Below are 27,877 nucleotides of genomic sequence, written 5' to 3'. Positions count from 1 at the left end.
GGAAGTCCTAGGGTTAGAGGATCGGATGTTGAGCAAAAGTCCAACTAGGTCTGAAGGATCATATGGTTGGCAAAAAGGTAACTTTTTAAAAGGAGTAGGTAAGGACGTGTTCCCATGAAAAGAATAATAAGTGTCAGTCTGAGCTAGGATTTCATAGAAAATCTAAAAGTTAAGTAAATATGGAATATTATGGAAGTCAGCATGGATTAAAACGCCACGTGTAATTAGATCACTAACTGTAATAGTCGAAATATGCCCTCAATTGCCCCCGGGACATAGCTGAGTTGATTACGACGTAGCAGAGTTGCAGAAGAGGGCAAGAGTTCAAATCTTGGCGAAGTCAGGCAACACCCTCCTGCGTCGTGACCAACTGCAGTTTCCTGATTTACCTCCTCACAAATGGTCGGGGGGCCGATCGTGTGGGGCCGTTAAGGTGGCGGATTCCACCTTTGCAGAAGAAATATGCCCTCGATTACCCTAAAGATAGTCAATGAGGCTAATCGAGATTTATTATTTTTGAAATATGCCCCCGAACATAGTTGAGTTGGTTACGACAGAGCAGACTTATAGAAAAGGACAAAAGTTTGAATAAGCTCAGCAATATCCTCCTCCATCGTGACCAATTACAATTTCTCGATTTACCTTCTCATATATGGTCGTAGTATCGACCATGTGAGACTGTTATATATGGCAGATTTCATCTTTAGCAGAATAAATATGTTATTGATAAATATATTTTAAAATCAAAAATATATTATAATATACTAAAATATATTATTCAAAAAAATATTAAAAGGTTTTATATGAGATTGGATAGGTAAGAATTTTTTTTTTATTTTTATTATTATTTTGTTCTTCTATACTTTTTATAAAGTACCAGAGTAATTTATTTATAGAAGCTTCTTCATCTACTACGATGAATTCAACTTCTTCCTCATTAAATAAAATTAGAGAAAATATTATTATTGGTAATTTTAATTCATTTTTTCAATGTTCGAATCATCCAAAAATTATTTTGATCATCAAATATTTGAATGGTGACAATTATGATATTGGAGTCGTTCAATGAGCATAGTTCTCAATATTAAAAATAAAATAAATTTTATCGACAGAAGCATCAAAAAATCAGTATTGATTGATAAAACTTTCTTTCATAGAAAAGGTGCAATAATATAATTTTATCATTGTTATGGTCGCATACATTGAGCACGGTTAGTCGAATCCAATGGAGGGTATCGGGTGCGAGGCCTCGGGACCGGGAGTATGGACCGAGCCGAATCCCCCGAAACCGCCAAACCGAGTTCTCCTGAATCACCAAGCCAAACCCTCAGAAATGTCGCCCTATCAGGACGCTTAGATCGAATCGCCTCCGGTTCACTCGGCTCGGACGATCCTTGTACCGGCTCCCGCCCCTTCACGCTAATTAGGCATGATTACTTCGACCCTCATTCTCGAGGTGAAGACACCACCGTGTGGCCCGGATGGACCCAGTCGGATCGGCCCCTTGCCGCCTAGGTCACTTCCTCCCCGCCCGAGTAGGCCTGCTCAGCTCGAGCTTGTCCCCTAAGGCCGAACCGAATCACTTGTCTAAAGACCCCTTTAGCCAACCCGATCTTACACGGATATGCTGTCGAGCCAGGTCAATTCCCATCGGCCCTCCATGTCATTAGCCTGTTATAATCCTGGAAAAGATCACTCCCCTATCGTACGATTGTGAATGTTCTTCTGACACTCCTGTATATAATCATGGCAAATCTTCGATAGATAGCAGAACATACTCCCTTAAAATGCAAGTCAGCGATGGGACATCAGTGCTGACTATACCCTATTCTCTGACACATTCATAACGATGATAGGACTTTAGTTACATCCTTGATGTGACCTAACATCATCAAATCATATAAAAGGTCAGTTGGTTATCGGAGAGAGGTATGCAATCACACACGTTAAGCTTCTCCATTTTTCACCTTCTTCCTCCTCCCTCTCACGAACTGACTTAAGCATCAGAGTGGTCGCGTCAGGACACTCCTGGCCTTCCATCTCACATTCTTCGTGTTTGCAGGTGCTTCTCTCCAACCCCATCTTAGCCTCTTAGGGTCCTAGTGCTGAAGAAGACGATCGAAGCTTCCTGATGCAAATCTCAATAGGAACAATCATATATCTTCAATTCTATTGAATTTGATATCGCTAATAGTGTAATTTATACTGACTCAAAAGTTTGAAATAATTTGAAGTAAAGATTCTCTTAAAATAGTGCGCTAATAGTGTAATTTTATGTCTCTTGCAGTCTATTTCACTAAAATAAAAGGCATATGAGGTGAACTTTCTTCTTATAATGATCTTTCAATTTGCATTTGTGATGTGTAGAAGAGCTAGAACAAAGAGAGAAGATAATGTAATTTTTTATGAGTCTAAATGAATCTTATTCTACTATTCGTGGTTAAATATTTCTTATGCAGTCTCTTCCTACTATTGGGAGAGTTTATTCCATGGCTTTAAATATAAAGAAATGAAGAGACTTGATTGTCTCCAAAGATATCACGTTGGTGGACACACATAATATTTATTATGGTAATCATTCATCATGCCCCCGAGGCATAGCTGGAGTTGGTTACAATACAACAGACTTGCAGAAGAGGGCAAGAGTTTGAATCCTGGCGAAGTCAGGCAATACTCTCCTGCATCATGATCAACTGCAGTTTCTCAATTTACCTCCTCACAAATAGTCGTGGGGCCGATCGATTGTGTGGGGCCGCTAATCCGGTGGCGGATTGCACTTTTTACAGAAGATGATAATCATTCATCAAATAAAAGAAAAATAAAATTATATTGTAGCAACTGCCATGAAAATAATTATATCATTGATAGATGCTACTATTTGCATGATTTCCTCCTGGATATAAGAGGAATAAAGGGAAGAAAGAATATTTTATAAATAATTCTGAGAGACTCTAAATTTTACATCTTAACAATATCAATAATTCTGGACTCTTTTAAATAATGATGAAATTCAATTAAAATCAAATATAACGGGTTCAATTATTCTCTTTTGCTTTCCATATTATATTAATTCAAAAAAATTAGGAATTAGATTGTTAACAGTGGTGTCACTTCTCATATAATTTTATCATCTAATTAAATTATTATTAGATATAAAAATACTTTTATATTCATCATCTGCTAGATTGCCTAATAGAAATGAAGTACAAATTACATTTGACAAAGTCGAGTAATATCCTCTTTCATCGTGATCAATTATAGTATCTCGATTTACTTCTTCTTCACAAATAGACGTAGGACCAATTGTGTGAAAACTGTTGGAATGATAAATTTGTAGAACAAACACAAATTACATGCTTTGCATATCACTTAGAAAAGAGAGTTCAAATTACATGCTTTGCATATCACTTAGAAAAGAGAGTTTTTCTAGTCGCAGATCTTACAGCAACAGCAGCTAAAGAGGGAGACAGAGAACTTGAATGTAAAAGGTAGTGGATTTCAGGCATTCCTCTCGGTGGACTTTGAACTTCTGTCACAGCATGGTGAGTGTAAAAGATTAAAACTATGACAAGGATCATGCTTTAACCAATTCTCACTCACAGAAAAATAAATTAATTATAAATTTTATTAGCTCCGAAACCTCTTAGATTACATGGATCATGATACTATTTTATTATAATTTGATAGCATATTTATTCTTTATAAAATAAAATTTAAAAAATCTAATAAAATCACCCCGCACTTGTTTCTTATAATTCTGCATCCTTATAGGGCAAGGTGTTTGCTCCAAATAATAATCTAGCATTAAAATCGAGTATTATTAATTCCCACACGCCGTAGATATTCCTTATTCTCCAAGAGCCTGTGCTCTTGTACATTAGTTATCACCCCCTATATCCTCCTCAATTAAGATCATGCCTCAGAACATTGGCAACATTACAAACAACAACAAAGAAAGGCAGGCACCTCTCAAACCTTTTTCTTCAACAAAATGATCAAGAAGACATACTTGGTCTTCTCTTGGAGGAGGTGCCCTGAAAGATTAGCAGCATACTTGGAGAACACCTCATCCAGCACCTCCTCCCCAAAATGATGCGCAATCATCGGCCCCAGCGCCGCCCTCATATACTTGGCGATGTTCTTCCCGCTCTGTTCCACATCAACGCTCGAGGAGAGGTCCTCTGACTCATCGAATGGATCCCAATTGGCCTCGATCATGTCTGTTCGCTCCATGCCAAACAGTCCTTGCCTGCCAAGCACTGCCTCTATCTCCTCCAAGGAAGGGTAGTAAAGGGGCACATTGTAACTTTCAAGTTTTTCCTCTCTTATCGTTCCCTGTAATTAACTTTCTCAAAAAAATTTACAGATAAATAATAAGAACGATGATGATGATGATGATGATGATTTACCTCAGACACTAAAGTACTCAGAGCTTGAGCTAAAAGCCGGAAGAGATGGGCAATTCCATGGTAAGGTAGATCATGGTTTTTCCTCCCTGGAATCATTAGCATCGTTCTTCCTTCGTCGGTCAGCTCAGCGTACCGGCACTCGAGGAAGCGGCAGAAGTCCTTCTGGTGCTGGTTTTGGTAGGCTTTTACAACTTCCGGCGGGCTTGACTCGGCTATGTATATGTTCCTCTTGTTAAGCTGCTCGATTCCTTGAGGCGTCTAATGATTGTTTTAAAAGTGGAAAGATCTTAATTAAGTTTTAAATTTACACTTTATCTAAGATTACTTTTTAACCTTTCTTTCAGAAAAATCTTATTCGTGCTTGAGCGTTACCTGAGAGAGCCAATGGACGCTGTGAGAAGAGTGAAAGAAGTGGACGCTCCGACACGGGAGGAGCCTCCTGTAGAAGGACCCAGGCAGTCCGGCGACGTAGTACGGCACCCTCAGGCGGCCCATTTCCTCCCCCTCCGCCTCCTTCCTCCTGTTGTACTCGTCGAGGGACCGGAAAACCTGGTTGAAATCGTTCCCCGAGAGATCATTCAGGAAGAACTGGACCTCCAGATCAGGACTAGCCACCTCCCGCGAGGCGACACCGTCTCCGACGACCTTGAGCACCTCGGAGACGACCAGAAGCGTGTTGGGCCCGGAGGAGCAGCCCAAGTCCACCACCACCAGCTTCTCCGCCGGGCGCAGCGACCCGCAGAGCTCTCTTATTGCGTAGCCCAGCATGGGCATCGTCGCCAGCCACGACTTCCCCTGAATTTTATTCACAATTAAGCTAGCGACTTAAGAAGACGCTCAGAAACGTAGTGGTTAAGAGGAAATCAGTCACCTGGAGCTTCGAATTGGAAGCGTAGCTGGTTTCTCCGCCGCCTCCGACAGTGGGAAGAACTTGCTCCATGGCCATGCCTGCCTCCATCGAGCTGTGTGTCGATCTGTATGCGTTAATCGCCGTAAATATGGAAAATTGTTGAAGTATATAAGAACGCCGCCTCTAAATTAGGAGTCTTATCCATCTTTTGACTGACTCCTAATTAGAGGCGGCGTTCTTTGACTTCAACAATTTTCCGCGATTAACGCATACAGATCGACTCCTAATTTCAACAATTTTCCGCGATTAACGCATACAGATCGACTCCTAATTAGGGGGCGGCGTTCTTATTCATCTTTTGACTTCAACAATTTTCCATATTTACGGCGATTAACGCATACAAATCGACATCCAGCTCGATGGAGGCGGCGCCTCTAATTAGGTTACTGGCTCCTAATTAGAGGCGGCGTTCTTATCCATCTTTTGACTTTAATAATTTTCCATATTTACGCCGCCTCTAATTAGGTCACTGACTTACTGTATGTATGGGATGGTTAAGGTGATGAATTTTATTTTTTATAAAAAAAATCACTGACTCACGTTTAATTTATGAATAAATTTATATTTTTTTTAAAAGTTAAATACATAAATTATCTGTAATATGTTAAAAATTAACAAATAATATAAGTTTCATTTTAGATGACTATTTCACCTAAATTAAAAGAATGATAATATCAAATTCGATTAAAAAAAGTTTAAATTTGACTCAAATTTGATAAGATTTTTCAATAAACAAACTCAGGAAATGAACACGCTTGATAAAACACAATCAGCTTTGGCAAAAGAATAGTCTTCCATAGAGCAACATAAAGGGGGAAAATGTAATTTTTTTAATTGAAAGTTGTACCTCTTTGAAAAATGTACATCTGGACCGCTACCACACAGAGGTACAATTTGAAGAGGCATTTTATCAAAACACCGCCTTCCTAATTTACTTTTATTAAAAAGTGCTTTAATATTTTCAATTTTGCCAAAAGGCATTATAATCTTAATTTCCCCCTAAAAAAATAATTCTTTTCGCTTTCTCTCTGAAATAATGCCAATTTTATTACTATTAAAGTGAACGAATTTGTGAGTTTAAAATTTAAAGTCTTGCATTAGTTTGCAATATTATTTTATCTGAATTTTTTTTTCAAAATATGTATTTAAAAGTCTAGATTAACATCAGCCACGTGTAATACGAGAGAGTACTTATTAGTCTTTTATTGGTCTAAATTTGACCATAAAATATGTTTCTAATTTCATTAAAAATTAACTTAAATTAATTTGGCCTCGTTTTTGACATAAATGCGATAATTATTATGATAAAACTTCTAGATTATGAGACGATTCTAATCATCCATGAAAGTCTTCCATTTGTCCAAAAAGGATCTTAGTTTATAATTCACATTAAATTATTAATGTAGACTTACAATTAATTTATGCTAATTTTAAATCGCTTTAAATTATAGCTGTATAAAATAGACTTATCATAATTATTAATTTTCATTTCATTATTAATAGTCAAAATTAAAAAAATAGTTTGATTTGACATTTAAAAATCATATAGGTTCGCCTCCAAAAATTGATGGTCCAGAATATCTAACAAAATTTTCAAATGAATTTGTATTGTTTATTAATTAAAAAAATAAAAGACACCTTCTTTTATCATCAAAATAATACTCTATTTATAATTTATTTTTAAAAATATATCTATGTAAACCCTACACTGCTTTAGAGTAAACCAAGTTACTTCAAAATGATATAATTTTGATCAAATATGGGCTTAGCTACTTTAAAATATATCAAGTATCTTTTAGGCACAATGCAGTAAAGACACTCGGTGGATCTCCAAAGCATCATAGGTTACTGAAACACACTTATACTTTATTTAATAAAAAAATATGGAATATAATACGAAATACGAGTACTTATGAGCCGATTGATCCATTGGCAAAACACTTGTATTACGAGCCATGGTTGAGTATTCAGCTGGAGCATGACTCTCATCAACAAAGAGTAATCTGTGAAGGCCGGCTATTGATGTCCAATAAGTAATTTTGATCAAAATTATTTTATTTTAAAAAATCTTTAATCTAATTACGATTGCATTTATTTTTAGACGATACACCAATTTACAGTGGGTATAGTAACATTTCAAATACCAAATTATAAATAAATTATTATTTTAGTTTTTTCAAAGAGAAGCATTTTTTTTATAACAATATGAATAATTAAGATTGTTTTAAATGCCTCTGTATATGCAAATCGACCCTTTATTTAATAGAAAAGAAAAATATTGTCCTCAAATGCAAATAAAATTTGCAGCGTCACCTTCCTTAATGTACAAAAATGGAAAATATGAGGACGAAAAAGGGAATAAATCACCACGCCCACGACGGAACATAAGCGAGCCAGTCCATGGCCGCATCGTCGGCCTCCTCCTCCTCCGCTTCCAGTAAGGCGTCCCGACAGAGAGGACACGTGGGCCGCCGGAGGACGAGCCAGGGGTCCAGGCACCGCCGGTGGAAGAGGTGCTCGCACCGCAGCTCCCTCACCTCCTCCCCCGCCTCGATGTCCGACAAGCAGAACACGCACACCACCGGCGACGGCGCCTCGTACCGAGTCACCCCCAGGTAACTCTTGCCGCAGCAGGCGTCCCATGGGACCTGATCGCCGTCGCCAGAAGCCTTGGCCTCGTGGCGGTGGCGGCCGGGCCCGTCGCCGGAAAACAGAGAGCCCGGCGGCCACGCGTGCTGCTTGATGAGCGCCGCCACCAGCCGTAGCAGAAGCATGTTGACTGAGAAGTATAGGAGGTCGGAGAAGGGAATCGAGAGGAAAAAGATGAGAAGGCATGCGACAACGAATTCCATGGTTGATTAATGCTCATCGTAGTCAAAGAAGAGTATTTATAACCAAGAGAAAATAAATTATTTTTTTTTTAAAAAAAAATTGATGTAAGACTGTGCCTAGACTTCAGTGATAAAAAAAAAATTATGCACATAAAGATTTTCATTTTCCCATAGAACACATTATAATACTAAGAAACACATTTACATATTCACTAGCTACGTACCATTCAAAGTGGCTAATTAACTCACATTCCATCTAAGTTTCAATTTGGTCCCACCTCTAAGACTAAATATCCCTAGCTCTATAAATTTTCACCTTCTCTTTCTTAGGGGTTAAGTGTTTCTCATCATTTAAAAAACTTTATATATAAGGATCATCAAGCCTTTTATATATTAGTCAACGGTTCTATTCTCTAAGGCGAGTTTTTATGCAATTTATTAGATTCCATTCAAGTTAACATCCATCATCAATCAACGTGTTATAATTTTGGTTACTTACTTTCATAATGCAAGTGGAGTTATAAAGTCATTCATCATTATTAATGAATATGGGCGTTTTAGGCCACAGAAGGCTCGAGCTACCAAGGTGTTTTTCAAAAGCACCTAATGCTCTTTCATTATTCAAAATTAACTACTAAGAGAACAATTATATATATATATATATATATATATATATATATATATATATATATATATATATATATACTTTTTGAATTTATTTATATTTTTCTCTTTGTTTTTTTTTGTGACCGACAAACAAAACTTGCCTTAAGTGGCTCGGGCGCAGCAAAGCAATTGGAGGCCGGCCAGTAGTCGTTCCGCGTCGACGTCGAGGCCAGAAGTTGTACCTACGCACCTAATTAAATATCTCTGTGGTGGCGTGCGCATAGACTGGTAGTGGATCCGCGAGGTGGTTGCCCATCGACTTCAGGATGGGGACTCGCCGAGCGAAGACCTTGACACGCAATTAATTCGAGGGTTCGGAGGGAGGAACCAATTCATTCTCCTAAATCAATTGCTTAATTTACGACGGTTGCGTTTTAATACTGCTCAGGCTCCAGGCATATTTCGGCCTCAGTCGATATACATTTAAAAAAAAAGATTTTTAATCACTGGAAATTAAAGGATCGCCTGGGTCGACTTTGACAGACAGGTCGATGATCGACGAAGAAAAGAGCGGAAAGGAAAGCGACGGCTACTGCCTACCTGCTTTGTACGCAATTAATGGGGCGACGTATTATACCGCCGGCTTTGTGCGGACCTTAAAGTGGCCAACGAGCTTCCTGCTCAGTGGATGATGTTATTTTAATGGGGAAATGTTATTTTAATGCTATTCTAATAAAAATGGGTCTTGTCTAACATGAATGAAAAACACATGCAAAAAGGCGAGCACTAATTGAGTAAGAGAAATAATAATCTTTTTATCCTTTGGAGAATCATGTCTCTAGGGATTAAGCTATTTGGCGCAGACTTAATTGAGGATGGCCTACTCTCCTAGAATTTAAACAGGGTGAGGATTTGCATATGTGGGGCTGACATGGGCGTGACATTTACTTTTATAGGTAGCAAGCCGGTCGGGCAGGCCTGACCTGACTGACTTAATTAGCTTTAATTTGGATGAGCTATGCTGGGTTGACGCTGAGTTTGATTTGACTTAGTCTTTGGACCGGGTTGGATGGAAATGAACTCGGCTTAAAGCTAGTTGTGGCTCTCACATTAAAAAATAATTATAAATTTGGCATAGATATTATTCTGGGTTGGTTGGAGTACTCAACCCGGAAAGCTAAGGTCTGGTCTAAATATCTGGCATGTCAGATAGAAAGTTGACTTGACCTTGTGTTCTGATTCGGAGATCTCAACCCGATGAATAGATTTAGTCAGGATCTAAAATCCGACCCCCTTTGAGAAAACAGCTCCTGTGCAGCAGCCCCCCTCTCCAAGCTCTAAGCCACTCTATCAAGTCCACCCGCCTCAGCGCCATCTCTTCTTACTCTCCTCAGACCCGAGCTCAACGCGAAGAGATAGCTCAAGTCGGGATTCGACACACAACCCAGTGACTAGGATCAGCTCGGATAAGATAGCCAACCTCTCTCCTTAGGTCTCAGTTCGTACCCAAGGTTGAGCTCCAACTCCAAGGCTCCGCTCAATCATATTCTTACCCGGTCCCCAACCTACCCCAATTCAGGTTTCCTATGTTGACCAAACTTCCTTCCTTGCTCAACCCTACTTAATGCTCCCTCCCCTTTGCTTTGCTCCCTTAGTTAGCTATGCCGCCGCCATAAGGATAGGGGCGATCATGTGATATGAGAGTTAACATATTCCTTCATTAATGCGGCACAATAACATAGTATGATGATGGATAATATGACTTTTTGCTAGCAGGGTGGTGATGAGACACCTTTCTTTATTATATAGGACATTTCATCAGACATAATCTCTATACAAAGATATTTTCCTTAATTAAAACAAGACGAATCTTTTGTATTTTCTTTGATCATCTTCCTATATATATATATATCATTCCTCCTCACAGACATAGGTATGCATACACATTACATGCTCTCATTAAGCTTTCTTTCTTCTTCCCTCATCATTTACTGATTTAAGCTCAAAGTGGTCTATTGACTTATATTCTTGATTTTTGCGGATTATGGAACCCTTCATCCTCTCTTCTTCCTACACGGTTAGCTTGTTTACCAGGGCCGGTGACATGTCAAAGAGGTGGTCTCCACAGGAACAGATATATATAATCCTATTAGCCAATTCATAATGATATGTGGCAAATTGATTGAATATTTTTAATTTTTTTAAAAGTTTAGGATTTAGATATGAAATTTTATCTTGATTTTCAATGATCAGGGTTGTTCTAACCGCAAGTGTCCTAAATGGCTCATAAATAACTGAGTAAGGTAATCGGGCTAATATATAATTATGTTACTCTATTTATCCGTCTATGGGCAACTCATACACGGTCAATTTTTGTTAAAGATTTAGAATTTAAAAATAAAATTTTATACATTTAATTTTTAATTCTGGAAGCAAGTATTAATAGTAGGTGTTCTTTTTTTTTTAGAAATCGATAAGTATCGAATAACTTCTCTTTAATTTAAAAATCGAAGGAAAACTTCTCCATATATCCTATTTGCCTTTGTACCCTAGCAATAGAGCATTGGGCGATTAACTTTTGATGGGATAGCAAGAAGTAGAGGATAGTAGTAGTGCCGAAACATCATTCATAAAAAGAATTATAAGATTTATCATTGACTATTAGGAATAGTGGTAACATGCCATCAACTACCGTCTTTTATATTTTATTTATTCTGCGGTGTAAATCGAAGAAAATAAATTAAGATAAAAAAGAATCTCTAGTGAAATGTACTGACAATTTCACGGCATCGTAAGAAAGATTCTAGCAAGGGAAAAATGACAACTAAGAAAAGAAAGCTCGTTTCGTCCAATTTTGAACAGACAAAAATTGTTTGAAAATTGGTCGTTCATTATTTTATAATAAGTAAATAATAAATTTTAATATAATCCATGCTCTCTCTCATTTACACCTCTAACTATATACATAATAATAAGAGATATAAAAACACTTAGTTGATTTAACAAAAATTTAATTTAGTAGAGAGTTAATGCATTTTATATTTTTATTTTATATTTATTGTACGTGGAAACACTCTTTTTTATTTTGTGTTTAAAAGTCTATGTAATAAAAAATAAAAATAAATACCGTCGTCCTACTGATAACTCATATATAATTATTCAACAGTTCTTTTAATTAAAAAAAAAAACGTCCTTTTAATTTTTGTCTTTTAATAAATACTTAAAAAAAGTATAAAAATATTTTTTTATAGAGCGAACAAAAGGCTTGAGCAATGAGCATGAGGAGATTTGGATCCGACCCAAATGGCCACTCGCGGCCTCGCCATAAATCTGCTCTAGTGGAGAGATGACTAAATTGGGCAGCTTCCACAAGGCGCCGGCGGCGACCTAATTGCGCTCTCGCCTCCGATCCGTTTCTTCTCGACCTCGGTCGGAATCGGCAGCGGTGGACGGAGGAGAGAGTGTGTGTGATCTTTGAGCCCTCTCCGTGGTTTTTCTTCCGGTGCTGGTGCTACCGGGGGGTTAAAGAGGGGCTTTCCGCTGTCCTGCGATGGAGATCTTGAATAAGTTGAGGAACCTGGACGCGTACCCCAAGATCAATGAGGATTTCTATAGCCGGTCGCTGTCCGGGGGCTTCATCACTATCGTCTCGTCCGTCGTCATGCTGCTCTTGTTCATCTCCGAGATCAGTGAGTCCGTCTTTTTATTTATTCCCTTGACGTTACGTGCTCTCTTACGTTATAAGTACGGTGAAAAGCGGTTATCGTTTCTCTCCCAAGACAAGGCTTTTGATCAGCAGCTAGTTCTTCGGACACGTAGCTGGGTTAACTTTGGCTTTCTTCCTCCTCCCCCCACATTCCCCTGAAGGAAAACAAATCTAGTTGTTCGGAATGGTCTTACACTCTTCACTAGTCTTTACATAATGTGCCCTATAAGGTTTCCTGAAGAAACGCGTGTCATGGACTTAAGGGGAATGTGGGTAAGAAAATTGTTCTTTGTCCAAAGATCTCCAGAACCTTTTGGAGATAAGATTGCGTTTTGTTTCTATATGTGGATATAAATAATAAAAGACAACAGAAAAGCTAGAGAGTAAATTTGATTAAACTAGGCAACTTTTTATGCTATATACAGATATAAAGCTTACTATAAATTGCATTGCACCTTATTATATACACATCTCCCTTGGGAACTTCTTTTACTCTGCTTATGCGATCACACAGTTCATCTTGACTTGGCTGCACGAACTAGATCTCTATGTTGGTGTTATCTTGTATAATGAATTATGTTTTTTGTGTAAAGAGATAGTTGCATAATGCATGAAATTGAGAATAGACAATATATAAATTTTAACAAGATGCATTGTACCTTATTATAAAGCTTAATCATTGACTGTTCAGTTTTTAAACTTCTTTTACTCTGCTTATGAAGACACGAAATTCAACTTGACTTGAGCATGAATTATATTCTATATGTGCCTGGTTTGCTACTCTCCATGATTGTAATCGTATTGGCAATGCTTTTAGACCATTATAGGATGTTTTTTTTGTTCACAATGGAAGGTTGGATAGTGTCAATTTGCTAATCTAGAATTGAATACGCCCTCATGATATTGTTTTGACATCTAATCTCTTAAAATGAATGTTTATCCATGTTCAAAATACATGTATTTGTTTGTATTGCATTAAACTGCTCTTACCAATATATTTTATGTTGAAACTATTATGAAAGGAATATAATTTTGGATGTGCTATGAAGTGTTTTGTGGATGTTGTACATATACTAACAAGTTCTAGAAACTTCGCTTCCCTCTTGATATCTTCTCCCTCTTTGTTTACTTGATAACAAAGTTCTTGTCCACAAAATAAATTATGAGGTTGTTTAGCTCTGCTTGATTAACTTGGAAGTATTATCAATATCTAACGTCATGTTTTCCTTTGGTGTATTTTTTACTGAAAACCGTTTATGGATGATGGTATATGTACACTTAATTGATAGCCTTTGTAACATTTTTGGTTGATGGTGTTGTACACTGAACTAATAGCTTTTGATCTCTGCATGTGAATACATTCATGAAGATCTTGGAAAGTTGTTGAGTGTTAAACTTTTGAAAACTAAATATTATTTAAATGTTCTCGAAAGTAGTTGAATGTTAAGTTTTTGCAAGCTTTCTATTATTTAAATGTTCTGTATGTTATGCTATTGTCTTTTCTGCAGGAATGTACCTTTATGCCGCAACTGAAACTAAGTTAATAGTAGATACCTCCAGAGGGGAAATGTTGCGTATCAATGTTAGTAAACACATTCTAAAGAATATGTTTAATTTAGTTATGTAGTAATTTCATGCTTCTCACTAAATGATTCTCCCAGCCTAACTTATTGAGTTCTTTAAGGTTTTCTCTGATCTACATTACCATTAGAGCATATTTATATTTCATGTCGTTGCAGTTTGATGTTACCTTTCCAGCAATTCCTTGTTCTCTTCTCAGTGTTGATACAATGGATATCAGTGGTGAGAGGCACTATGACATAGTATGTATATACTCTTTTCTGTACCATGGTTATTCCCTTTTTGTTTCTGCTTTCTGATGCATAATATTCTCCATATATAACTTTCTAGTGACTTAGTTCAGGAACTGCTAAATGATATTGCAGAGACACGATATTGTGAAGAAAAGAATGGATCATCTGGGTAATGTTATTGAATCAAAACAAGGTGGTGTTGGTGCACCTAAGGTAGGTATATGAGAAATTTTGTATTCATGAGAGATATTATGTAATACCCATAGTTGTCAATAGTGAAGAATCGATAGGAAAAATGTCTTTGGTTATTTCAAATTTTCTTTTCAATTTTCTGTTTTTTAGGTTTTTAGTTTCAGAAAAATCAAAATAGAAAATGATAAACATATTTTCAGCCACTTTTTGATTGCATCGTATAATAATTTCCCCCCTGTTTTGACCCAGAAAATACTTGATCTTTCCCAAAAGAATTACGGAAATGTTGGAAATGGTAAAATCAGAGTAATGAAAGTATAAAATAGTTGACTATTTTCAAAACCAGACAAGGCCATGCAATAAATTCTTTCATGTATAAGATTAGAAAAGTTTTTCAAATATCTTAACAGATTCATATTATGTATCGTTAAATATGAAAGAATTAATTATATATAATATAAAAAATTAATAATAGAATTAATAAAATTTGATTAATAGCATGCTATAATTTTATTTTAATACTATCATCATATTATAATTAGATAACTATTAGTTGATAAAATCGTATATAACTTGACATGTTATGTCTATTATAATATTGATAAATAAAAACTCATATTTATTATTGTAGAATTTCTAAATACTACTACATTATCAACACATTTTATCTTGCCAAATGATAATACTTATTACTATTTCATGCTATAGGGTTTATTTGAGTTTTGACGAAGAGGAGTTTTGAGGGTATTGTTGATCGCGAAGTGCTCCATCGATCTCTCTTAATGCACATTAATCTTTCCCAAAAGTGCGCAAGAACATATTGGTTAGCTCTTGGGTCTAGTGGATGAATTATGAAGGCTTACTAGATTGAAAGAGTAATAATTGAGTATAGAAAAGAGAACGATGAAATATTTTTGTATAGAAAAGAGAACAACTACACTCATATATATTAAATAGCTAATCTCTAAATACTCTATGTAGGACTAAAACTATGTATTCCACCATAGTGAATTATCCACGAGCTTTTGTCTTTACCATCCATTTTTAAACTTTTAACATTTATGCCTTTCATCTATCGAACCATCAGGAAATACCAATAACAAGCCTTTATATATGAAACTACTTATACTAACAAAATGTCATTTTATATTGCCAAAATTAATTGTTTTTCCACACTAGTGAAGGTTATGCATGGAAAATAGTTATAAAAATATAGGTTTCTCTCTATTTGTGCAGTATCAATTATAAATTATATTCATGTTGTCAGAAGCTCAATGTTGAGAGTTAGCTCCTTTAAGACTTAAATTCCAAATCTAAGCCTGGATTTATGAGGATATTTATAAAATTCATGAGAATCAAATTTTAATATGGCAGACATAAATCACTGTTGATTCTTTATTGAAACATCTCAAACTATTGTGACTATTGAGTTTATTGTAATGCTCTTGTTGTACATTTTTGAATACTGAGATGTTCCAGGTTTGAATGTTTATTGCCTTTGTAATCTATATAGGCCATATTATCTTATAATTGAGTTCATTTGTCACCTAATTTTCCTTGGATTCGAAGGCCAAGTGACCTTAGTTTTTGAAATAGTACCCAACACAACATGCCTTCTTCTGTAGTATCTAAATATATCTCCATTTCTATCTCAGTTTATAATATATTTTAAGTTTCTCTTTTCTTTTAGATTGAAAGACCTTTACAGAAGCATGGTGGAAGACTTGATCATAATGAGTCCTATTGTGGTTCTTGCTATGGGGCAGAAACGGTATGCACCTGAGTGGTTTTGTCTCTGCATCTTAACTCTACTTTGCAGTCTTGTGCTTTTATCTGTGCGGATGTTCTTTCTAATTTTTGGCAGCAATACTAATGGTTAGCATATGAGAACATATTAAGATGGTATAGATAAATTTTCCTTTGTAGTCAGATGATCATTGCTGCAACTCATGCGAAGAAGTTCGTGAAGCATACCAGAAGAAAGGTTGGGGTATGACAAATCCAGATCATATTGATCAGGTATGGAAAATCAGTCTTTTGCGCACACATTGTGATTTAGGGGAAGTCATTTCTTATCCACTTGTGCACTCCTGAGTCAATCATAGGATAGCAATTGTAGTAACCTTCATTATCAATTTAAAATCCTAATCATCCAATTGATGATCTCAATGAGCTCTGTTGGTTCCCTTCTAACTATAATCTATTGCACTCATAAATAAAAAGGAAAAATTCATTATCCCTTGGTGGACATTCTTGGGTTCTGATTATGAAATAGGCAACTGGGATTTGATGCAGAAGCAGATTACTGGACTGGTTCCTTAAATCTTCGTGAATCCCTGTGATATTCCTCAAGTCAGTCAAGGTTGGCAGGATGACAGTAATAGTGGGATTAGTTGCATCCTGTTGAAATTGCCTTTCCAAACACTGAATTGTCCTGTAAACTCTTTTCTAGTATGTTAATCAGCCTAAATTCATATAGATTTTCTCCACAGCAGAAATGCTGACTCTGCATTCTCTCAATTTTGAAATTGTACATAATTGACCAGCCAACTCAAGGTTGCTCCAACCTTATACAATGCTTTTATGTTGTTAATGATAAAACACTTCTCTTTATAAAGGACAATGTGATGTTGAAAATACTAAGTAAGAACAGCTTATACTCTGTTACTGACTTGTACCATGAAAAGTATTTCATGTCTCCTAGATTTATTTGGAAGATAGCTAAGACCGATGAACTCACTTTTTACTCTTTATTTATTTATTTATTTTTGAGCTTGTTAATTCAACCTTCCATGGAGGTTTTTGCCTTTTTATGCCTTACATCCTTAATTTTATGATGCCATTTACCAATGTCAGTGCAAGAGAGAGGGCTTCATTGAGAGAGTAAAGGAGGAAAATGGTGAAGGATGCAACATTGATGGTTTTGTGGAAGTGAGTAAAGTTGCTGGAAATTTTCACTTTGCCCCTGGAAAAAGCTTCCATGGATCTTTCAATTTTTTGCAAGATCTACTTGGCATTCAGACTGACAATTATAATGTGAGAATAAAGTCCCAAATACCTTTTACCTTGGTTATGAATGCATTTTTCTTTCAGCATCACGTAAAATTTTCAACTGATGATTAACATAAATTTTCTTTCTGACTGAAACTAGATAAGCCACAAAATAAACAAATTATCTTTTGGAAAGGAATTCCCTGGTGTTATAAACCCACTTGATGGGTAAGTTGGGAAAAACTGTCTCCAATTGTGGTATTTGTATTATATCTGGCAATTTGTAGTTGTTTTTTATTCTAAGTTTTAATGGTTTCATTAAATCCAGTGTCAAATGGACGCACACAACTACTTCTGGAATGTATCAATATTTCATCAAAGTGAGCATACATCTTATATGTTTCTCTCAGTTAATTTGCATAATTCAAAAGTTACTTTGCTAGAATTTTGATTGGTTCTTTCACGATTCTTGATCATCACTTGTAGTTATTTATCATGTTTGCTTCAGTTATTTTACCTCTTCCATTTCAATGCTTCAAATAGTGTGTCAAATCTCTCTTATTTGTCATCGGAAATATAGATACTATACAACTATTTGATCGATTTTCCTGCATCACAGGTTGTTCCTACAATCTATACTGATATCAGAGGCCGTAAAATTTACTCCAACCAGGTTAGCAAATTGTGGATAAGATTATTTCCTGTGCAACAAGGATAGTCACAATAAATTCTGTTCTATTTCAGTTCTCGGTAACAGAGCACTTCAGAGATGCAGATGCATATCCGAAGCCGCCTGCTGGTGTTTACTTCTTTTATGACTTCTCCCCAATCAAGGTGAACAAAATTGAGAATAGCTAATTGGTTGAGATGTTTCAGATATGCTTTTAATTGCTACACCCGCATCCCTTAATGGCAGTGTTCTTTATTGGGATCCATGTGTAACTATAGAGCTCAGTAAGGTGTGTTTGTAATACCATACTTTATCAATAATATAGTGGGACTACATGGCATTTAGAGGTGTTGTTACAATCCTCTGTTACTCTGAGCCTTTACTCCACACCATCTTTCTTTGAAACTACTACTTTCTTTCCCCCCCACATCATCTCTATTAACTGATGTGGATAATGTTCTTCATATTCCTACACCATTATCTTTTCCTGTACCTCTATGAATATTCCAATGCCAGTTACTAAGGTTCCCTCATCTAGGCACCTACTTTATGGGCGTATAGTTGAAGATGATGCCTTGATGATGCTCCAGTGCCGCCTCCTCTTGATATTGTTGTGCCTCCATCACCTACTCCTGTTTTAGAATCCCTCTAGTTTGGATCTTCCCACCATCTTTCGCTACGCTAAGATACTAAAAAATGATCTATTTTCCATCCTCTTTTTCGTTTTTACCTATGTTTCATTATTACCTAGCTACTCTGCCTTCCTTTCTTCCTGTCCTCATAGAGGCTTTTTTGGATCTCAGCTTGGAGGTAGGCTATTATTGATGAGATGTGCACTTTACTTTAATGACACTTGGTAATTAGTACCTCTTCCCAGTGGGAGATCAAATGTAGGGTGTCAGTACGTATTCACAGTCAAGGAATCTCTAGATGGTTCTGTGGATAGCCTCATAGCTCATTTGGAGGCAAAAGGATACACACAAATTTATGATGTTGATTATCTGGATACCTTTTCTTCAATGCCCAAGATCATTTCAGTTTGTAGCTCCTCTCCCTGACTGCTACATTCCACTAACCATTTCATTAACTCAACATAAAAAGACGAAGTTTGTATGGAGCAACCTTCAAGATTTTTTGCATAGGGGAAGAGTGACCTCATGTGTAAGCTAAATAAATTACTCTACAGACTGTAGCAATTTCCAAGAGCATGGTTCGAAAAGTTTGGCTCAACTCTCATTCAATATGCCATGATCAAAAGTTTTACAAACCATTTAGCTTCTTATTGTGTATGTGGATGATATTATGGTTATTGGTGATGACATCAGTTGATTACACAACTAAAAAATTATTTTCGTCGACAAGTTCAAACTCAAGGATTTGGGTGACTTTAAGAGGAGAGGAGAGTTAGATATTTATATTTCACAATGCAAGATATGCTAGATATGCTTAAAGAGATTGGCATGATGAGGGCTAAACTAGATTCAAATGAGATTAGTACTAAGATAGGAGGAATCATTGACTAATTCAAAGAAATAGAGAAGATTGGTTGGAAAATTAAACTATCTTACAGTTGCTAGCTCACAATTATTGGATCTAACATCTCATGTAGTGTTAGTGTTGGATCTAACATCTCATTTAGTGTTATAGTGTTATCTTTTGGAGAATTCATGTCATGATCACTGTGAAGCAGCTATAGAATTGTATAGTACCTTAAGAGTGCTCTAGGAAAAGGCCTTTTTTGGTTTTGTGACCAAGGTTATCTACAGAGCGTGGGGTACTTAGATGCAGATGGGCAGATCTCCCACAGATAGACATTCTACTTCTAGATATTATGTCCTCTTGGGAGGAAATCTTATATCTTGGAAGAGCGAGCAAGAAGTAAATAGTTATAACAAGATCGAGTGCAACGGGAGAATATAGCCATTGCCTTAGTAATGTGCAAACTGATTTGGGTAATACATTTTATGGCAGAGAATTTATTCTAATAGAACCAGTGAAATTTTACTATAGTAATCAAGCTGCTATGACATCACTTCGAGCCCTTTATTCAAAGAGAGTAGTAGAAAGCATATAGAGAATTGATTTTCACTTTATTAGAGAGAAAATGCAATCTAATGAGATAGTCACTTTCTTTGTCAGTTCTAATGATTTATTCATATATCTGTTGCTAAATTATTAAGAGGGCTTAATGTTTAATAGATTCGTAACAAGCTAACAAGTTGAGTTTTTACATTATATTTGGACTAGCTTGCATGAGGAGAGTGTTGGGATCCATATGCGAATATGTAACTCTAGAGGATACTATACTTGGCCAATAAAATCTATTTAAGGTAGTGAGGACTACCTAGAGTTATTCATTCATCGATGATAATCCACCATCACATTTTTAATTGTGTTTCAAACCGACAGGCTAATGTCTATATTTATGTTCAGAAGGACTGCAGAACCCTTACACTGATAGTATATGTTGGATTAGTCGGTCACCAGTGAAATTCATAAATAGTTAACTACTCATGCAATTATTGATAAACAGTAATCATCTGCCTACTTTTACAAATTAGTCAACTACATTTTCTGTGAGAAATAAGTATAAATTATATAAAACAATAATGCTATATGTTTCACATTCCCTGTATAAAGATGTGTCTAGTGGAAAATTTTCACTTAGTGTGTGTGACAACATATGCATTGCGATTGTTTATGGTACTTTCTTTTGTTTCGTTGCTTTTTTTTTCTCTCAAAGAACTAATTAAGCTATCGAGCTGCTCCTTGATTTATTTATGAATTTGGTAGGACTTCTTTTCTTACCATCACCTCTCCTTCATTGAAGGAGCAGATGGAGAAGAATGCCTGACGTACACGACTAAGAAAATTAAACACTAACCTCATGATAGAATTATGTTCAGATGCAAAGCTCAGTTGAAACTTCTCTGCATTCTTGCTCAGTTGCCATTTGCATACTTGACTTGATATGTTGTACAAATGAACAAACATATGACTTCTTTTCACGACTTTGCAGGTCATATTTACTGAAGAAAATGCATCGCTGCTGCACCTTTTCACCAATGCCTGTGCTATTATTGGAGGTGTTTTTACTGTCTCTGGAATCATTGATACTTTTATCTACCATGGGCATCGCGCAATCAAGAAGAAGATGGAACTTGGGAAGCACTCATGATTTGCTCATAATTCCACCATGGATTGAATTATGGATTACTTGAGGGAGGGGAAGGGTATGTCTCATGGGCAGGCTATTCTGCCAATTCCATTCGTTTGTGGGCATTCAGGCCAGAGTACAATGTTTATACAACAGAAACAAAATTCTGATGAGAACTCGTTTAGTCCCTGTGTAGAACTCCATTACTGTTGCCAGGACAAGAATGATTTCTTTCCTTTTCCAAAACTGAGCATATGTAAAAGTGGTTCATATCTTAGACACCTAAAATGATTTCTAAAAATCATATAACATATTTCTCATATCTTTTTAAAAATACTATTACTGAGCAAAATGTAAATTTTATATTTTGAGAGTAGTTACGTATTCGACATTATTATGACATTAAATACTAGTCAACATTTAGTTCTATATCATTTTCTCATTTAAATATATAAAAATATACTTATTTATAATATATTTAAATTAAAAATAATATATTTAAATTAAAAATAATATAAAATATATATATTTGAGAAATGTTTAATTTAATTTTTTAAGATAATAAAAATGTCAGTTGAATTCGATAAATTTTTTAATAAATAAATAAATTTGAGCAATAAGTTCGATTTAATTTAGCTTATTTACACTCTTAATTGAGTTCGATTTAATTTGGCTCATACATTGAATTGGATATAAATACACATGATCTTAGATAATAAGCAGTTATCACAAGACTAAAATATCTCAATAATTAATTATTTCAATAATTATAAATTGAAAGCATAAAGATTTTATCTTAAAATTTTAATTTTCAGAATATATGTTAGTAAATATATGTAAATCGAAAGCATAAACATTTTCAAGAATTGTTTTTTAATGTAAAGTTGATTAATTTAGTTATGTATTTACTAATATTTTTCAACGTCAAAATATCAAATAATTGTCAACAACCGAAATGGTGTTTTTACTATAATTTTGAAATTTCGTCGGTTTGGAAAAAAAATGCTCCTTTTTTTTTGTAAAAAAAATCAAAGCGCAGTGGCAAAGTAGTTAATTCAGCACGGATTTGTTGCTCTATTAAAATCCTCGGCTGACCAAACTCTCCTCGTCGACTCCGCACTGTTCTTCATCTCTCTCCAGCTCCGGCGAACATTTCTCTCCGACCGCTAACAGTGAGAAACTACGAGCAGCAAGTAATGTTCTTTTTATATGTTTTTTCTTCTTATTTTCCTGTGCGTGTCTTTTTCAGATCAACTATTTGTCATTGATTAAGTTTGTAGATTTAGGGCTATTTTCAGCTATGTTGCTTTCTTGTTTCCATCTAGGGTTGTAATAAAAGTAAAGAGCTTTCTGTGTTGTTTTCTAGGAAATTTCTTGTAGGTGTAGCTTTTTTTGATCCGTATATGTGATGTTTTTGTTAAGTCCTTAATAAGTAAGAATTTTCGGGAAAATTCTCGTCAATTAAACTGAGTCTTAACGGTTTAATTGGTGAGAACTGGCGGCTCTGATTTTAAGGGTAGTATTGCAAAGTAGGATGGGTGTGCGTATAGTTACTGGATTTTGTCAATCGAGTTCAAAGTATTTTTCGGCAAGAATCCATCTTGGGTTAAACTTTGTTAAAGGGTTTCTTGATAAGCTCAAATTTTAGCAAGGCTAACGAGTAGAGTTACCTCTTAGATGCACAACTTAAGAGCATTGGGGCTGCGTGTTAGAAAAAAACTGGAGATGTATGAGGAATTGTTGGAATTAGAAGGAATGGCAGTGGTGGCGATTGGAAAAATTCCAACTCATTTATGCAGTATATAATGTAAATTCTAAGACAAATTTGTTACTTAATGAGTATGTCTGACACAACTGTGTTAGTGATAGTGTATTAAAGACAATTAAATTGTATAGAAAAATCATTTTATTACATATTTAATTAATGAAATTGTTTTTTATTTACAATCTCGTTAGCTTGTATGCAACTGGTGGATTGTAATAAAAGTTTCTATAGGATTGTTGTTTTAGTGATAGGTATAAATATGATACGATCCTGAAGATGATGATGGTTTGAACCTTAGTCATAACAACTTTGAGACAAAACATTGACTTTGTAGACAATATGACTAGCATGTGCTATATTTCTGCTAAGTAATACCAATAGGTGATGATATTGAAGAGGACTTATCACTCTTCCACTGTGCCAGTGAGTTTCCTTTAGCTGCGACGATAACACAAGATTTGCTTCAAAATATACAATTAGAAGGTAACAAATAGATAGGAAATAAGTATGTTCATTGTATCACACTCTTAAATTTATTTAGTTCTTGATCAGTAATAGTTGTTGATATACATGGGTATAGGCCTATAACTATCTTATGAATCTTATAGATTTTTATTTTGGTCATTAATGTATTACCAATCTCTGCCTCTACAATTTCTTTAATCCCATTTAACTATTAAGAAGTGTCTTACATCATTTTCTTTGATGAACTTTTTTCAACTGCAACAACAATGATGACAACAAAATGCAGATCCCAACTATAATGATTGATTAATGAATCTATATAACCACTAAACCCTATCTGAAGTCATTTTATAGTCATAGCCAATTCACTTAGATTTTTATCAATTATGTTATATTAAGTTTTGTCTCTCCTATTTTGCAAACCTTTAATTATGGTTGATTTAAGTTTTGTAATATACACCACATTTCAATTGCAGATCCTCATATTTAGAAATTTGCTTTTTCGACATAATTTGGACATACCTATTTTTGTCAGAATTTTTTGTTGCCATTTCATTGTTCCTTTCCTGTCATGGACATTAATTTATACATGTATTTTCTTCTGTTTCTGGTTTGGCAGAAGAAGCTGGTCCTCTTCTTATCCAGTTACACCTTCTAACTCTAATGGGAAATTGTTTTGGAAAGGTGAGAAATTACCCATACATGGCATGAGAACTAGTAATGATGGCTTTAATGCATGGCTTATACTCTTTCGAAAACTTTTGCATGCTTCTAAGGTTGCTTCTTGAATTTCATGCTTTTGCTGTTTGTCCATAGTTTTAATCCTGGTTAAGTACACTGATGTTTATACTTGTTGTTTCCTTGAAAACCTATGAATTTTATGCATATTGATACATGTTTTGGTGCATTTGCATGTGTTCTAGGATTTTAGAAAGTAATAAGGCGTGATTGTACTTAGATAGCATGCATCTGAATTAGCAACAGTTCTCCAAAGAGTTATTCTGCTAGGATAAAGCATAAACCATTTGATTCAACCGTGATATTGCTAGGTTGAAGTTTTATTCTCTATCTATTGACTATAGAAGATTGTGGTCTTAAAATTAGTCAAAAGAAAGTTGAATAAGTATTTCAACTCTCTCTCTCTCTCTCATTGTTTCTTGCTAGTGACATTCCAAAGAAGTTGGTTTTAACATCTGACTGTTGTTTAGTTTAACCTAGGTTTCTGGCATGCACAAGAATGTTTGCTAATATCAGTTTTAAAAGAAATGGGTATTTGTTAAAAAAATCTAAGTTAATCTCCCTTTTACTTTCTCCATAGCGAGGGAAAGATGCTGATCTTCAAGAGGAGGTAGACTTCAAAGGTGGAAATGTGCATGTAATAGCTAGCCAAGAAGGCTGGGACCAAAAAATTTCTCAAGCAAAAAAGGATGGAAAGATAGTAAGTAACTCGAGAGGATATTTCTCACAAACAAGATGCTTGCTGTCAGATCTTATGCTAGATTTAATATTAACTTCCTCCACTTACATATGCATTGTGCAATCCTGAAACGTAAACACACTTTTTGGTTCCAGGACTATTATCTGCCAGTTGTTTAAGGTAAGATAGTTGCAAATCTGTCTTACTTTAGATCCTTTCTTTTGGTATCTTGATTAGTTTCATGCTTCTGCCACCATGCCATACTTTGCTTAGTCTTGTTTGCTCTTCTGTGATGTCAACTTAACTAATATCTGCATTTCAATGATAAAATATGTTTTTTGTCATTTGAGGGATTTAAATGATGTACACTAAAAATAAAGTCTCATCTAGAATTCAAATCATTGATGTACTAATTTGACATACTTCTAGAATTTGATATGCTTATTTATTGTTAGTTGATTTTCTTTTGGTCAATCATTGAGTTTCAAACATTGTGATCTGAAGCAACTTCAATGCTATTACTGAAACACTTCAAACTCATTAACATAATTGAGATTGTAAGTTTAATCTTTAATTTTAAGTGTCTCTTAATATTACTACACTAAGACCTTTAGGAGGTTTGTGATTTGAAAATTATCATGGAAGTATCATGTAGATGTTGAGAGCATACTCATGATAACCAAATTTTGTTGTATCTTACTGCATATCTAGCTTTATTTTGACTTAAGGTCTTTCCTCCTGCAGGTCGTAGCAAATTTTAGTGCTACATGGTGTGGACCATGCAGAGTGATGGCGCCTTTTTATACAGAGCTGTCTGAGAAGTATCCTGCACTGATGTTTTTGACAATAGATGTCGATGAGTTATCAGTAAGATCTTCTTCCAGATTCATCCAATCTCTTTAGTTTTAAATACTACTCTCCTGTAGATTTTGCTTATCCTTGAACTTTGCCTCTTCGTAGACAAGTCCATTAGTTAACTCCGAATTTGTTACTAGAGATTTCAGTCTACCTTTGATGCTCTTCGACCAGTATTCCTGAAAGTGAAGTTAAAAGTGTGAACTGATTGATGCTTAACTAATACTTGCTTTCTGTATTTTTTTTCTCATTTGAGGACTAGAATGGACTACAATGTTCAACATGTTATTGTCGAAGGAGTATTGACATAGTGGTATATGAAAGGTTGCATAATTTTTCACTCAATAGTCAATATCTCAAGAAGTCACATGAGGCTTGAATGTATTATTACTTTTTTATATGCTCATATAACTCTTTAAGAGTTTGACATATCTAAATATTGTGACTTCAGTTCTTAGTTGGAGCCTATTTCCAGGGTAAATGTGATTTTGTCTTCAACAAGCAACAGATTTGCATGCTATGCTCTGTAGATCAACACAACTGAAAATTCTTGAAACATCTTCGACACACTTTTTAGTCGAATCATGTTTCACTGAAGTAAAAAAGGTTAGTACACAATGCTAACTATTTTTTTTTCAGGAGTTTAGCTCATCATGGGACATCCGTGCAACTCCGACTTTCTTCTTCTTGAGAGATGGAGAACAAGTGGACAAGCTCATCGGCGCCAACAAAACTGAGTTGGAGAAGAAGATAGTCAGTTTCATCGACCCCTCAACTCGATGATCCAAGACTCCAATCTACGATGAGAAAGTATATTATTCCTCACTCTCTTCTGATATATTCTAATAGAACTGTCGTATTGTTTGTGTGATGAATGCATTACTTGAAGAGACTACAAACTGTAATAATTCTCCTCCAGAATCAAGAACATACCAGGAAAGCAAAAAAGCATGATGAACTATATATAGTGTGCAAAATATGTACTGAATCCAGATTGGAACCTCTTTATTTTTCCTTTCTTCAAAAAAAAAAAAAAAATCAAATGAAGAAAACATCGACGACCTTGCAGAAAAGGCCGTTGCTTGGTACAGCTAGGCACAGCCGCAGGCAGTGGCCGTGGCAGTGCACGGCCCATGCACAGGCGGCTTCTTCCTCGTCCTCGACCTATACGTACGGGCGTTAGTTCATGAGGTGCGGTGCAGGCAAAGGTCTGCGGAGGAGCACTGCGTGCCTCGACCCTGTGGCTATGGATCCCGAGCTTCGAGGCGACGACGCCATCATTGTCCATGGTCGTTTCAGGCCTTGGCATTCGCGTTAAGTTTGAGACTTGTCTGTTAATCATGATGATCAATTTTCTGTTGTCCTGTCAGGGATGTTGATTCACATGGCGGCCATTCTACGCAAAAGTGGACAGGACTTCACCTGCACCTTTGCCAGTTTTCAAAGAATAGTTTTTTAAAAATAAAATAAAATTTAATTAGCTAGCTCCCCTTGCTATCATCATGATTAGTAAAAAAAATAACTTAAAAAATATATATATATATATATATATATATCAAAATAAAATATCACTCACGTGATTAGGACAGTCGACCTATTATGGTCGCTCACGTGATTGGGATAGTCGACCTATTACTTTTCTCTGCTGAAACTAATCTTTTGACGTTAATGAATCAATCAGTTTGCTCGTTTGACACAGTCAACCCGATCATTCCACTCTTGAGATCCATCCATTTAACTTGATCGGACCATTTTGACTTGATGGATTTGACCAATTGGCCTATTCAAAGCTAAATCGTTCCGTCTCACTCACTTGACTTGATTAGTTTACCTAACTCACTAGCCCTAATCCAGCAATCTAATGACTCTTCGGCCTAACTAGTTTTGTTAGCCCACTTATAGTTTGATTGAGGGTGACGTCATGCATATCTAATTAAGAACTTTATCACATAATCTAAGAAAGACCCGACCAACGACATCCACTAGTGGGGCCCATTTGATTTAAGCGCTCACAGCTGGAAACTCCCTCACTCGTTACCAAACTTTGTACCGTCATTATGTATGGCTCCATGTCCAACATTTCCTCAAA

The 27,877-nt window shown here is 35.6% G+C and overlaps 4 protein-coding genes across 4 annotated transcripts; 2 read left to right on the top strand and 2 right to left on the bottom strand.

The window, feature by feature from the left end:
* Positions 1 to 3,780: 3,780 nt before the first annotated feature.
* Positions 3,781 to 5,447, bottom strand: LOC141822747 (anthranilate O-methyltransferase 3-like). Its single transcript, XM_074710080.1, has 4 exons — positions 5,281 to 5,447; positions 4,782 to 5,204; positions 4,410 to 4,667; positions 3,781 to 4,335 (listed from the first exon to the last, which is right to left on the bottom strand). Exons 1-4 carry the CDS (start codon positions 5,365 to 5,367, stop codon positions 3,970 to 3,972), a joined length of 1,134 nt encoding a protein of 377 aa, XP_074566181.1. The 5' UTR covers positions 5,368 to 5,447; the 3' UTR covers positions 3,781 to 3,969.
* A 2,109-nt stretch (positions 5,448 to 7,556) lies between these two features.
* Positions 7,557 to 8,171, bottom strand: LOC141825696 (uncharacterized). Its single transcript, XM_074713082.1, has one exon. It carries the CDS (start codon positions 8,169 to 8,171, stop codon positions 7,683 to 7,685), a length of 489 nt encoding a protein of 162 aa, XP_074569183.1. The 3' UTR covers positions 7,557 to 7,682.
* Positions 8,172 to 12,090: 3,919 nt separating this feature from the next.
* On the top strand, positions 12,091 to 21,552 carry LOC141824637 (uncharacterized). Its single transcript, XM_074711960.1, has 12 exons — positions 12,091 to 12,445; positions 13,971 to 14,044; positions 14,202 to 14,285; positions 14,409 to 14,489; positions 16,159 to 16,239; positions 16,395 to 16,487; positions 17,325 to 17,504; positions 17,620 to 17,687; positions 17,788 to 17,839; positions 18,079 to 18,132; positions 18,204 to 18,293; positions 21,149 to 21,552. The coding sequence occupies exons 1-12, from the start codon at positions 12,307 to 12,309 to the stop codon at positions 21,305 to 21,307; spliced, it is 1,155 nt and encodes a 384-aa protein (XP_074568061.1). The 5' UTR covers positions 12,091 to 12,306; the 3' UTR covers positions 21,308 to 21,552.
* Positions 21,553 to 22,386: 834 nt separating this feature from the next.
* Positions 22,387 to 26,765, top strand: LOC141825030 (thioredoxin H4-1-like). The gene is made up of 5 exons (XM_074712395.1): positions 22,387 to 22,479; positions 24,136 to 24,200; positions 24,835 to 24,954; positions 25,678 to 25,800; positions 26,428 to 26,765. Exons 2-5 carry the CDS (start codon positions 24,180 to 24,182, stop codon positions 26,569 to 26,571), a joined length of 408 nt encoding a protein of 135 aa, XP_074568496.1. The 5' UTR covers positions 22,387 to 22,479; positions 24,136 to 24,179; the 3' UTR covers positions 26,572 to 26,765.
* The last annotated feature ends 1,112 nt before the right edge of the window (positions 26,766 to 27,877 follow it).

This window comes from Curcuma longa, chromosome 3 (assembly GCF_044706935.1).
Source record: "Curcuma longa cultivar G26 ecotype Majalengka, Jawa Barat chromosome 3, ITB_CL_G26_1.1, whole genome shotgun sequence".
In the NCBI taxonomy this organism is placed as follows: Eukaryota; Viridiplantae; Streptophyta; class Magnoliopsida; order Zingiberales; family Zingiberaceae; genus Curcuma; species Curcuma longa.
The sequence above is the reverse complement of the archived record's forward strand: the minus strand, read 5'-3'. Positions and strand labels throughout refer to the sequence as shown.